Here is a 14,563-nt window from a genome sequence, read left to right on the forward strand (position 1 = left end):
CAGTAATATTTATATCATTATGTTATATGTATTCTTATCTGTTATGTATATGTCGACATGGTTTGGGTGTATGGTTGGGTTGAGGCGGTCCTGCTTAGTGCTGAAGGCCAACAGACCCAGGGCGTCCCGGATAGACTGAAGGCCAGTAGGCCATCCTAGTCAGGCCGAAGAACCAGAGAACGTTCCAGATATGCTAAAGGCATGGTGAGGCATACTAGTTATGTTGAAGGTTTTGTGAACGTACAAGATAGACTGTAGGCTGGTGGGGCGTTCTAGTCAAACTGAAGACTCTGTGGGCGTACCAAATGGACTGTAGGCCGGTAGGGCATTCCAGTCATGCTGAAGGCCCTGTATGCATGTTGTTTGTTGTTTATATTATCTGTCATGTGTTAGTACTTTGGGGGAACTCACTAAGCTTTGTGTTTACAGTTTTTGGGTTTATGGTTTCAGGTATTTTAGATATTTGTGGCAAGGTGAAGGCGTGACCGTACACATCCTGATTACATGTCATTGATCTTGGGAGGCACTGATTTTCATTTAATGTTTTGAGAACACCATTTTGTGAACATTTTATTAGTAAAAGGATCATTTTGAAAAGTTTAAAATTGTTGAAATTTTATGGGATGCTACAACATTACCAATGTACTTGTTGTTTGTTATATTCTACTAAAACTCCTCATATATTTAATACATGTTAACTTAAGCATTTACACCGTCTTTCTAGCACATATTCACCTCTATAATATAGTTTTTCGTACGAAATTCTCTCTTTCTCTTATGTTATAATGAAGAAAAATATGTTTCCATTGATGTTGCTTCTTGGTTTAGTTAGTGGTATCGTTGGTTGGCCTATTGATGAATTCAACATCTTTAATTATGGAGCCAGTGGTTTTGGAGAAGTTGATGATTCTAAGGCATTTGTGAATGCATGGAGAGATGCATGTAATGCAAGAACACAAAATGCAAAGGTGATAGTTCCTAAAGGGACTTTCTTGTTGAATCCTCTCATGTTTCTTGGACCATGCAACCCCCAAAGCATTCGTTTTGCGGTAACATTTATTTATGCTTTATATTATTTTATTTATGAAAAATTAAATATCTTCATACATTATGTTTCCATTCATTTTCCTTTTCATATAGAATAATGACATTTTGACATCATTAATTCTCTCTCTTAATAATTTTTCTGAATTTTAACATCTTTTTTGATTATATGAATAAGAGGATGTATAGGAACAAAAGATATAAGGATATCTGATTTTTATTTTGTATATATATTTTTATTCCGAAATGAAGATGTGATCGGTAAAGACTTGTTGTCTTTAACAAATTAGTCGGAAACCATGTTTTGAAAACCGGACCGAACCAGCCGGTTCGACCGGTTCAAACGGGAACCGGTCCTGGATTCGGTTCATAAAGGTCAAAAAACCGGTATTTGCTTGAACCGGTGAAAACCGGTCAAAACCGGAAATTAAATTTTTTTTTTTCATTTTTTGTATTTTTTATATAATTAAATATAAATATGATTTCATCCGGTTTTTCCGGTTTTTGAGACCGGTCCGAGCGGTTGGACCACTTGAACCATCGAACCAGTAAGACGACTGGTTCGATTTCCGATCCGATTTTCAAAACCTTGGTCGGAAACTTAAAACTACACAACAAATTGTTTTTTATGCATATGAAATCAAATATTTAAAGCACTTTAGTTGGTTTAATGAGCTAAAGAACAAAAAACTATATGATGGGTTAATGAGGTAAAAACAAACTATATGACATGTGCGTATTTAATGCGTTGTTAAAGTCTCTTGAATATAAATTTAAGTTTATTTGTATAAATTACGGAGATCTATAAAAAAAAACCTATATATTTTGGTTCTACTAATAAAAAAGTCAAACTTTATTTATTTCGCAATTTAACCATTAAAAACAGTGAATGTTTGCCAAAAAACAATTGTACTTGGTTAATGTCGGGTTTAAAGCTTAAATTATAACTCTTTCTTTCTTTCTCTCTCTCTCTCTCTCTCTATATATATATATATATATATATATATATATATATATATATATATATATATATAATGTTTCCTATTTATTATGTATGTAGGATTGATTTTGGAGATTTTTGTTATTTTAATAAAGTACTTAATGAATTTTAAATGCTTAAAATTTAATTAATACTCATTATATCTTTAACATGTAATATGCATTAATTATTTTCTTAAAATAACAAAAATGATTGGTACAGAATCAATTATACATGTACATAATAGATAGTTAGAACATATTAACCTAACCCTATATATATATATATATATATATATATATATATATATATATATATATATATATATATATATATATATATATATATATATATATAGTTAATAATGTTAAAGTTAGTAATGTTAAAGACATTTTAGTTAATAATGTTAAAGTTAAAGGCCTTTTTTTTGGAGATTTTCTTTTTATATATAGTAAATTTATTTAAAGAAAACTTATATCTATTTATTAAAAAACATAAAATAAAGACATCATCAACATCATTTTCACTAAAAAAAAGCTCATTTTTTTTATTAAAAAACACAATAATGATAATTTATATATCATTTTGGGATTTCTTTTTGTAATATCTTTAATAAATATCATTACTACACTTATAAAGATATCATCTAAATATTCATATATAGAGCTCCATGATATATGTGTGGCCTAGAACACACTCAATACGACAAATCAACAAAAGTCTTATTAATCGTATTTAGTATATTTTTTATAATTATTGTAGCTCTTATATTAGGGTTATTGTTATAAAAGTCCTCCTATTTAAATGAAATGTGTAGTTATGTTCTAAGTCCAATTGTGTGTTTATTAATGCCTTACATTTAGGTAAGTTTTGTCATTTTGAACTTTTTATCAAGATGTAAAGAAAAAGAATAGTAGGTAGACGATGGTGATGACGGTAGGTTGGAGATGAAGAATGCAGAAGGTAGGTCGGAGACGGTGTTGATAGGGCTACCGATGTTTTGTGGTGAAGATGATGTTAGTGTTGGCAAAGGGTGGTCGTGGAGATGTGTAAATATGATGACTTTTATGGTAATAGTAACCAACTAAGATAGTGCAAAACCTCATAAAAGGTTAAAATGGATTTTCTTTTGATAAATATGAACCATTAATGAACACAAAAACAAACTTTTATTGATTTGTCGTAAGAAATGTGTTTCTAGGCCACATAGTGTGTATAATGGAACTCTATTTAGAAATAACAGCCTCTGATAAGCCTGTATTTTACGAGGCGTTTTTCGATTGTGAAAGGGTCTTCAGTAAGTTGTAGATTTGTAGTCGTTTTACATCCAAAACCTAAAAATTCAATAATGAAGTAGCAGTTAGAAATGCAATTCTTGCGACATATTAACAAAGTTCTCTTAACTTATGTAGGATATAAATGATATCTTTATGATTGTAGTAGTAGTATTCATTAAAGAGAATCATAAAAAGTTCCAAAAATGATATATAAATTACCATTATGTGTTTTTTAATAAAAAAATTTATATTTATGTTGCATTTTTTTAATAAATAAACATACTTATTCTTCCAATAAATTTAGTATATGTAAAAAAAATTTCAAAAAAATCTTTAAACTTTAATTTTATTAACGAAAAAGTCATCCATAACTTTTTTTTCTTTATTACCCTTAAAACTGGTATTAACCGGTTACAAATATTATTTTGCAAACGTTTACCGATTTTAATAGTTAAAATACAAAAATAAAAATGTAAAAAAATTCAAGAATGATTTTTTTTTGTCAATACATTCAATATATATAGCCTTTTTTTTTTTGCACATTTCCATATAAATTAAGATCCACCGGTTTGGCTAGTTACCAAATAGTTGACTTGTCCAAATATTTAAATTTAAATCTAAAAAATCAAATATTAAAAGGTAATTGATTCGTACACAATATTTTTTAACAATACACAATAAATTATGTTTTATACAGTTGTACACTACAATCGCTTAAAACATAAATTGTTATGTACAACTAAAAGTTGTATACAAATCACTGTCCAATATTAAAGTATTGGTTGGGATAACGAGGTAACAAACAAATAAGATAGTCACATTTAATTATTCATTAAAGTCTCTCATATAAAGTTTATTTATATAAAACCAAACACGATGTTATTCTTTAAAATCAATCAACTGTCTAGAACACTAAAAAGCTTTTGGTTTAGGAGTATTAAATGTACATTTGAAATGTATAAATATCTTTTTATATTTTATTTTTATTTATCATCTTATCATATAAATATTGATATGTGTAATATTTATTGATATATTTAATGAAATTGATAATATTATAATCCACTTATCACTATTTAATGTGAATAGAAGAATAATAGGACTAAAATATAAGAAAATATTTAATTTCTTATTTTCAAAAGGTTCAAAAAGTTGATGTTTCAAAGCTATCCCTACATGATCAAAAAAGGTTGGTGTAACAATAGAATTAAATGTTTGCATATACGGTTGTTCACTATTTGGTTAAAATTGAATTGTGTACTTTGATAATTTTGATTGGACTATTTAATTTGGATTTTCGGATTGATTTTAAGTTACACCGAATCATTATTTTGATTTCGGATTGGTTTTAGTTTATAAATTAAGAACCAAATAGTCCAAAAAATCGAACAACTTTTTATTTATTTTTAATATTTATTTTTAATCATTTATAAATTTACTAAATTATTTTTTTAGTTATAAGAACTTTTATCCAATATCATACATTAATATTTACTTCTTATCACCAGTTTTTTTTCATTGGAATATTAATTTATAATATTTTTTTTCTTAATAAATGTTCATACATTATTATTCATAACTAAAAAGTTTTTTTTTTTTTTTTTTTTTTTTTTTTTTTTTTTTTTTTTGTACTTATAGAGTTGGCTAATATTTAAGTTATATATATTTTCAAAATGTCTTAGCTCTTAAAAATCGAATTGTGAAAAACCGATCCAACCGAATTGTAATTTGGTTGGTAGGATCATATCTGAATGTAATTTGCACTATTTTGATTTATGTTTTGAAAACCGAAATCTATTTGGGTTTACTAGATCGGATCGGATCAAACTGATATATCCAAACAAACACCCCTAGTTTTATGAGATAGTTGTTTCGATTTTGATAGATACAATTATATAAATGGTTTTTGTTTTCCATTAAATGTCACAAACTCGGTTCTTATTAAATTTAAATGATGAACATGGTCTTTGTGATTTCTAAAACTTGCATGAATTATCATTTTTGCTAACACAATTAGTTTTTGTACTTTAGTGTAAAGGTAATTTCATTTTTTTTAGGCTAAGAGATATAGTTACTATATCTCCATTAAAAAAAAATGTTGTCATATCTACATCATGTCATATTTACTACATATTCATTGCCAAAAACCCACTTGGCCTTTTGTCAGAGCTGGTGGTCGATTCTAAGTGTATCGCTTTCAGATTAAGGACTCATTTTGGACCCGCACGACAAACATTCCACGCTTTTTGGTGGTCGAATGTTTTACCCCCGTTGGAAAACTTGTAGTGGTAGCACACAGTTGATAAAATATTGAAATTATTGCTACCACTTTTGTGTATATATATATATATATATATATATATATATATATATATATATATATATATATATATATATATATATATATATATATATATATTATGAATTTCAAATATGTCATTAAATTTGGTAAAAACCGCTCGTAGGTCGCGCCATTTTCATTAACCGCTCGTACATCTAATTTGTTTGCTTTCCTAATAGTATGTTAAAGTGGTCTCTAAAACACGATTACCCTCACTCTAACGGACGAAAAACTGACGAGGTTAGCAAAAAACACCATTCATGCAAGTTTTAGAAATCATAAAGGACCATGTACGTAAAAAAAAATGAACAAAAACTAGATTTGTGACTTTTGGTAAATCACATCGACCTTTTATTTAATTTTGTCATGTTTATATTGTTTAAAACTTTATTTAATTTTTATAGATATCTATGATAACACATTTATTATATTTTTTTATTTTTGTAATACCTATATTATCTTTTAACTTTTAAATGAAATGTAAAAGTTTTATTTTAATTTTAAATTATAAGATACTAATATTCTGACATTTATATTATTTTAGTATTCCAATCAATAAAAGTTTAAAAATTTGGAATTGAATAAACTAATCACTGTAAATGAAATTTATTAAAGAAAATAACCAAAAAAACGGTTTTTGGAAAACGACCACTTATTCGTTTCCCATTTTGAATTCAATCTTCAAAATTTGGGATTCTTTCTTTGTGTTTTTTCCAAAGACTAAATTACACAAATAATCAATTTGGTTTGTACAAAAATGTTTGTATTAGCACCAGTGGTCCAACCTTTTCATTTTGTTGCGAGTTTTATCCAATTTGCTACAAAATTTTTCATAATGATGAATTTGCCCTTATTTTTTTTTTGTTTTTTTTATTATTTAAAGATTTTTCTAATTAAAAGAAAATTAAAAAGAAAAATTTTCTTTTATATTTTTTTTTATAATTTTTTATAACAGAAAAAATAAATAGAAAATGAAAATGCAATCTCTCTCTCTCTCTCTCTCTCTCTCTCTCTATTTTTTGTTATAATAAATTATAAAAATAAAATATACGAGGAAAAATTTCTTTTTATGTTTCTTTTAATTAGAATATTTAAATAATAAAAACAAACTAAAAAAGAAAATATTAAAGGCAATTTCGTCATTAAGAAATTTTATAGCAAATTAGACCAAGCAACAAAATAAAAAATTGGATCTCTGGTGCTAGTCCAAACATTGTTGGACCAAAGTAATAATTTTCGACAAACCACATTGACCATTTGTGCAGTTTAGTCTTTTCCAAATAAATATCTTTACTTATGCCTGAAATTTCAATTTTAAAGTGTTAAATCAAATGTTTGATTTCATGTGCTAATATCAAATATACTTTGTATTTACTATGTTTAATTTTTGGTTAGATTTAAGTAAAAAGAAAAAACAATCTTGAAATTTCGAAATTGTTCATTGGATTTCGAACTTATTCTTATTCGGAGTTTTTTTTTTTTGAACTCCAAAATTCTAGTCGGAACTTTGGAATATTAGTCTGAAATGCTTTTATGGCATAATTTTTTTTTTCTCTATCTACAATCCTTATTCCAAACTTAGTGGTTATTTTTACCAAAAACACTTATTTTTATTATTTTCTTTAAATATACAATACATTATGGTTAGATTACAAAATTTTCCTCGTTTTCTCTTGTACTTAGCGAATCGAATGCCTAAGTAAATGTTTTTGGATCCAGACTTCTTTACTTTTCTTACAAGGGTGCTAAACTGAACCTTTTAAAAGATGATTCTAACCACTTAAAAGTTAAAAGAAGGTAACATTCCTTAATTGTTGAAACGCTTTTGACAAGAACAACCATTGTTAAGAAAGTTGTCACTAAATCATGTACACCTTAATTGACTCCAACACACAACTCATCATTTGAGAAACTTGGGGACCATTCAGAAAACAATTTTTTTCAAAATAAAAGTATTTCAAAAATTTTAATTTACGAAATTAGAGGTATTTTTTGTGATAAATTTTAAAAGGCAGTCAATGATTTTTCTAGAACAATAATTTAATTAGAAAGACAGCCAAGAGGCTAGCCGCAAAGAGAATACATCGAAAAAAGAAATGAGATACGATCATGAATGTCAAAACAAAGACATTCTAACTTTCTTCTCCTATGACTCTTATGTTTCACATGCCACAACTAACTTATTTCTTAAATTACTTTTTTTTTATCATATTCGACAAACTAAAAAGTAACTTATAAATCAACTTTTTAAAAAGCTATTAAGATTAGAGTTCCAACCAACTTATTAAGTTTTTAAAAATTTCTATCAAAGATACATTTTAACAATTATAAAAAAAACTCATACTTCTATATGATTTTTTTTTTTTTTTTTTTTTAATTTATATATTTCAGTTAGTTTATCAACTAGTATTATCAAACACCATTTTATGAGCTCTTTTCAGCTATCAATTAATTTGTCCAACATAGCCTTAGAATGGTAAATCAAATCCAAATTCATAATTCCGGGAGGGATGAGGCCCCCAACCAACTTAAAACTTTCCTCAAAATCTAGGAAGCAAATTGACAAGAACCATTAAATGACTAAGATATAGAGACTCATATGGGCAAAGAGTAGAGGGGATCATCTTATTGAAATTATCTTTATTGACTTATCTCTGGTGACTTGGTTAAGAGGGATCATCCACACAAAATGTTAGATTTTAAAAGATTCTATTTGTTACAATGCCTCACAAACAAATTTAAAAAAGATGGCAAAATGGTGAGAAAAGCCACCTTATGTTTGGGTCATTTTTGTGACTAGCCTAACTAATAGTATTGTCATGTAATCATTTGGCATTCTCATAACAAATTCTAGTAAACAATCATTGTAATATCTATATACATCACTTCATCTTTCAGATTTTTGGAAAAATTATCGCTCCGGGTGCTCCAGAATCATGGAATGGTCGTGATTCTAGTCAATGGATAGCTTTTAAAGATGTAGTAGGCCTTAATGTGTATGGATATGGCCTTATAGATGGACAAGGAATGCGTTGGTGGGACCAGTCTTGTCGATATCATCCAGTATTGGTATCTTAATTTGTAACTAATTAATTGCAAATCAATGTTTTTTTGGTCTAAAGTTTTCACAACCTACATGACCTAACATTTTTCATGTTTTTAGGAGGGGTGCACCAAACTAGCACCAACGGTAAGTTTGACTCAAACCATGTTTCATCCAATGTTTGTTGTACATTACAATTAATCAAATTTGTTAGCCAAAATTGGTGTAGATCTTCAAGTTTATATCATGCAAGGAGAGCACATTAAGAGACATTTATATGGTTAATAGCCCACAAACTCACGTACTCATACTAAATTCCAAAGGGTTTAATGTTGATAATGTAACGATCCAATCACCTGAACATAGCCCCAATACTGATGGCATTCACATCCATTCTTCTCATTTTGTCAAAATCACCAACTCAATAATTGGAACAGGTTTGTTGTAAATGTCATAAAATTTATAGAAAACTATGTGTAGATACAAGTGAATTGACAACTTTATCCATGTCACCAACAGGTGATGACTGCATTTCAATAGGGGACTACATATCAAACATAGATATAGCCAATATCAATTGTGGACCAGGGCATGGTATAAGGTAAGCAACCCAAACCCTATTAACATCTGGAATGTCTTAGTTAGATGAGATAGAATAAAAGATGATTTCGATGCGACTAGACAAACTTTCTAGAGCTAATATAATGATAAAAAATGGCATATACATCCTCTAGAGAGCAAGTTATATTATATAGTTTTTGAATGACAGCAAAATTTATAATCCTTTTTTATCTTACTACTAATCTAATGCACCTCAAACGCAATACAAGTCCATTATATATACTTTGTCTTGTGTCTTGTCCTGTGTAACAAACTCCACAAGTTAGCTTGTGACTCCACAACTCCTTTTTCTATCATTTATTTACAGTATCGGGAGCTTAGGAAAGAACAAAGAAATCGTTCATGTTGAGCACATACACATACGCGACTCCACATTGAAAGGAACCTCAAATGGAGCTCGAATCAAGACTTGGCAAGGAGGTCAAGGAAACGTTCGAAATATTACTTTCGAGAATCTTGAATTTGATGCCGTAAACAACCCAATCATCATAGACCAAAATTACTGTGACGTCCGTGGCAAATGCAAAGAAGAGGTAATAACCATTAATTAGTGTAGTTCATATATTCATGATCATAGCCATTATAAAAACCTAATTTTTGTGTTTGATCAAGGAAACCGGTGTCAAAATAAGCGATGTGGTTTACAAGAATCTTCATGGCACATCATCTTCCAAGATTGCTATCAATTTAAACTGTAGTAAATCCGTACCTTGCTCAAGGATTACAATGGATACTATAAACTTAGTGTCTGTTCAACAAGGTAACCCGGTGACTGCTAATTGCACAAATGCTAAAGGAACAGAAGTTGAAGTGCACCCAGGACCATGTTTAAGGAACTAGATTTCATCCATTTAGGGTTCATGATTTCATCACAAATATTATGGAATGTATCTTTATAAATCCAGGATGCTATTACTAATATAATGAAAGTTTATCTTGAATTACATACATTTCCAACATTGCCAACTTGTCATCACCTTACACTTCAATAAATCCGGACCTTGCTCAGGGGTAAAAATAGAAAAATATAAACTCAACCATGGAAAAGCTAATGACACTCAAGTTGCATTAACACTTAGTCAATTAACAGAAGTTGGAGTGAAGTGAACCTCGGATCCTGTTTCAAGAACTAGATCTAATCCAAGAATATTATTATTGCATGTTTTGAGCTAATAATATCTAATATCTATATATAAATCTGAGATCTTTTTAGTAAAATATTCCAAGAAGAATTCACCTTGGAGAGCACTCTGCATACATACAATCTTAACCTTTTTTTATATCAGACACAATGCTTTGCATCAAAATCTTTGTCTGAAAGCATACCACTTATAAGTGTCTTAATCCTTTCAGCTCCAGGACCTGGTTTTAGTTCAGTTGCATTTTTGGCTATGCTTTCAGCTATGCTTCTATTTGTATCACTTCTTTCCAACCAACTTCCTGCATATTATTTAAAATATATATTGGTAAAACTGAGTTTCTTGATTAGAATTTAGAAAAATAGTTTCAAGAGAATGAGATTTTACTTGTGACAAAACCATTGGGTTCTCTTTCAAGAAGTTCAGAGTCAATTTTGTCAAGCAATTCTTTATCTTCACCAAATTTTCTTGCAAAAGGGGCATTGCTTTCAAGCATTCTTTGATAATCATCAATGGAGAGAAAATGAGGGTGTTGTTTTGGTGGATTATCCCATGAAATGAAATGAAGATCATGATTTACAGTTGTGTTCTTGAACTCATCAGCATTGCAAATTACAGTGTGGAAATAGCCTTCAGGAGATGAAAGAAAGTTTGCATAATACATAAGGACGATTCTTGGAAGGTTATCCCATCCCCATAAACAATATTCTATAAAGGGTCTTGAAAGCATCATCCATGCTGAACCTATGAAAAATAAAATCAATTGTTTTATTATATTTCTAAAATGGACCACAAATACAACCATGTTCAAGATTATTTTCAAGAAAATGTGTTAAAAGTTACCTGTGAAGAGCTTGTAAGCAGTAGGAACACTTCTTTTTTGGGAGACCCAAAATACGTCTGATTTTTTAAGACTATATAGCCCTGGATCAATTATAACAGGCTTCGCTCTTTGGTATCTATAACAAAAAAGAAAAGATGAAGAACCCTAAAAAATTGCATTTTTATATGGAAATACATAAAGAATTGTAGTACTAAAAAGGGTAAGAAGATGTGCGTACTCTTTCCAACCAATGTCACTTGTATGCTCGATAAAGTTTAGGTCTCTAGGCACAGTTGACAATGTGTGAAGCAAATCTGTCAAACATTACAATACGAGCCTTGAGTGATAAAAAAAGAACCTAAAGGGGGATATTTTAACTAATCACTACACATTTTTCACGATGGATGTTTCCTTGTTGAATATATGATCGATGAACCAATAAAGTTGGGCTTTCTTAATCGGTTCATGTCAACACGAATCAGAAAAGACATAAGAAATCATCCTTATCCATTTTAAGCATCGATTTTGTTGACATTTTTCAAGACGAAGTTAGGAAATAGTACATATTTTGCCAAAAAGAATACCATGCGGGACAATTGTTCGACGAAAGTTCTGAATGGGGAAAGATAGTTAAATTGAGGATTACGTACCATCTTGGGTGACTAAAGGATAATCAGAGGCACTCAAATTGATGAACCAATCCCAATCACCACCTTCCTTCAACAAAATCGCAGCAGCATGAAGCGTATTTGTAACCATAGTAGGTCCTCTATAAGTTACCAAATTAGACCTAGACACCACCCTAACATTACCTACTTCTTGAAACACAGCCTCGTTGTTCACAAAATCAACCAGCTCCAATCGTTCTTCAGCGGGAGATTCAAGGTCCAAATGCACAACATACTGATTCAATGGATGATATAGTGCCTTGAGCGTCCTTTTCAACGACTCAACATCACCACTCGAACCAGAGATCAAATACGCAAGTTTCGGTATGGATGAAACCGGTTTCGTGGGTGCGATGTACAGTTTTGATTCAACAAAAACTGGGTTTTGTTGGGTTTTGGACTTTAACGGGGTTTGATGAAAAGGATTCGAAGTTGAAGTGAAGAACAAGGAGAAAATTACGAGGATTGATGAAGTGAGGAGAGACAAGATCAGAGGGAGAAACCATGTTTTCTTTCTCAAGGGTTTAACCGCGGTCTCCATTGATGACAACATCAGGAGTTACAGTTAGGATCAAATTTGGGCATTTGGAGACGATGGTTTTGGGGGTTTTTTCTCGATGTTTGATCCTGATGTCGTCTTTAATCGATTAAGGGATTTGGGAAAGTGAAGAATGAGAGAAAGGTGATGTAATTAAATGCGAGGGTGATGATTATTCTTCGATCCAGTAAAAGAAAGGAATCTAGGGAGATAGTGCTCGTGAAGTTTGATTATTGCAAGAAAACGGACACATTGTGGTCTTCGCACAGGCACAGTGAATAGTGAATAGTGATTAGTGAAGTTTGTGGGGGAGAGAAAGTGGTCTGTGTGGGCGTCAACTTCTGCTTCAATTTCGCATCAATAATTATTAAAAAGGTTATCTTTTGACTTTTTAATATATATGATCTAATAATATTATATTAAGATATGCACGAATATATATATATATATATATATATATATATATATATATATATATATATATATATATATATATATATATATATATATATATATATATATATATATATATGTTTGTAATAACAAATTTTCATTCTTGATGTAAAGTAGTAATAGTTACAAGTTAATATAATGTATGATGTATCCGTTTTTTAAAGTGAAGTTCAGGATTTGGAAGTCACTTTGTTTGGTACGTAAGTAAGAGAGGGGTGTTCATTAATATTTTGAAAAGAGTCGACGTATTAATCTACATACATCTAGGGGTAGTGACGTACGATCTAACATAAAAATTAAACAAGGTAATAGATTATGATCATGTCTTTATACCAAAGGGTGCTCTCAAGTCTAAATCCAAATATGGCTTTAGAATAATCTGTATATTTATGTAAGTTCTCAAGTGCTACCTACATATAAGGTTTGATTTTACCCATAGTGAGATTCATGTGTTATAACTAAAATAAACTAGAAAAAAATCACTCGTTAAAATCGTAAATCAATGGTAAAAGTATATCTCAAAACCAAAATTGGAAAATACTAAGGCAATTGAATCAAAAGGCACAATAAAAACCGGGAAAGATCTTGAATGATTTCTCTTTCAATCAGTATATTTGATGAAATGCTTAAAAATATTATATTTTATCAAATTATTAGTGTGATTGCATGTGATTGCCTATTTATACACTATATTGCATGTGTTTGCAACTTATTGATAAAAGTATAATCTTTTGATATCTCCTAGCCATTCGAGGGGAAGGTGTCCCTAGACCCTAATCATGTTTTTTTTAAAGTATAAATCATAATTACGTAGCAAGCATCTATCATCGCCTGGAAACTACCATGAACTCATGAAGGGAGGGGGGGGGGGGTGTTATTAGGGGAAGCATTGAATGGAGATTCCCTCCCCAAGATGAAAATGGATCACACTTTCAATTCTTAATTTAAAAGTGGGAGAATGATTTTGACAAATCAAATTTTAAGCTTTTAAGCTTAAATGCTTGTTTTAATACTTAACTAGGCCAATCTCCGCGGGTTGCATGAGAATAGAATTATATAGTTTAAATAATAATTTTTACAAAATTATTATTTAATATTTTTACTTTGAAACAAAATGTTTGTAGTAAAACAAACATATAGTTAACATATTAGTTTTATTAAATATTATAGTTTAATTTTTAAGTAATTGTGATATATATAATTATTTGATAATTTTATAAACCGTTTAAAATTGTATAAATTGTATATCAAATGAATGATAATATAACGGGTAACAAAACGTATGAATAAAAATATGAACTGCAACTTTTAGTAACATAAAAATATAAAAACATCTATTATAACATTTATATTAAAAAAGATATATCTACAACGAATTGTAAAAATATGAAAAATAAACACTATAACTTTTAATAACATAAACACACTAAAACATCTATTATAACATTTATATGAACTCTTCATATTTAAATCAAAAATCTCTTCAAATACATTAATGTTTTTAATGAACAAAGCTTTACAAACTTATAAAAGAAAAGAAAATAAAAGGTTATTAGTGATTAATAATTAATAATCATAAATTAAAAACTCTTGAGTTGTAACTAATAAATATACATAAATTAGAAAACTCTTGAGTT

At 29.2% G+C, this 14,563-nt stretch overlaps 2 protein-coding genes across 2 annotated transcripts; one reads left to right on the forward strand and one right to left on the reverse strand.

The window, feature by feature from the left end:
- The first annotated feature begins 785 nt into the window (after nt 1-785).
- On the forward strand, nt 786-10,145 carry LOC145010031 (polygalacturonase-like). Its single transcript, XM_078968628.1, has 8 exons — nt 786-968; nt 8,033-8,047; nt 8,540-8,710; nt 8,805-8,831; nt 8,914-9,121; nt 9,204-9,285; nt 9,613-9,838; nt 9,918-10,145. Exons 1-8 carry the CDS (start codon nt 786-788, stop codon nt 10,143-10,145), a joined length of 1,140 nt encoding a protein of 379 aa, XP_078824754.1.
- Nucleotides 10,146-10,347: 202 nt separating this feature from the next.
- LOC145009123 (beta-glucuronosyltransferase GlcAT14B-like) lies at nt 10,348-12,804 on the reverse strand. Its single transcript, XM_078967784.1, has 5 exons — nt 11,918-12,804; nt 11,506-11,581; nt 11,288-11,403; nt 10,832-11,188; nt 10,348-10,745 (listed from the first exon to the last, which is right to left on the reverse strand). The coding sequence occupies exons 1-5, from the start codon at nt 12,486-12,488 to the stop codon at nt 10,588-10,590; spliced, it is 1,278 nt and encodes a 425-aa protein (XP_078823910.1). The 5' UTR covers nt 12,489-12,804; the 3' UTR covers nt 10,348-10,587.
- Nucleotides 12,805-14,563: the final 1,759 nt, after the last annotated feature.

The sequence above is a fragment of the Lactuca saligna genome, chromosome 8, assembly GCF_052625555.1.
Source record: "Lactuca saligna cultivar CGN05327 chromosome 8, ASM5262555v1, whole genome shotgun sequence".
Taxonomy (NCBI): Eukaryota; Viridiplantae; Streptophyta; class Magnoliopsida; order Asterales; family Asteraceae; genus Lactuca; species Lactuca saligna.

Bases quoted from the DNA above. Each gene is read 5' to 3' on its own strand.
- LOC145010031 (XM_078968628.1), top strand. From the start codon at position 786: ATGAAGAAAAATATGTTTCCATTGATGTTGCTTCTTGGTTTAGTTAGT. The intron at 8,711-8,804 runs GTATCTTAATTT...TCATGTTTTTAG, and splicing joins GTCGATATCATCCAGTATTG to GAGGGGTGCACCAAACTAGC. The intron at 9,122-9,203 runs GTTTGTTGTAAA...TGTCACCAACAG, and splicing joins CAACTCAATAATTGGAACAG to GTGATGACTGCATTTCAATA.
- LOC145009123 (XM_078967784.1), bottom strand. From the start codon at position 12,488: ATGTTGTCATCAATGGAGACCGCGGTTAAACCCTTGAGAAAGAAAACA. The intron at 11,189-11,287 runs GTAACTTTTAAC...TATTTTTCATAG, and splicing joins TGCTTACAAGCTCTTCACAG to GTTCAGCATGGATGATGCTT. The intron at 10,746-10,831 runs GTAAAATCTCAT...AATAATATGCAG, and splicing joins ACCCAATGGTTTTGTCACAA to GAAGTTGGTTGGAAAGAAGT.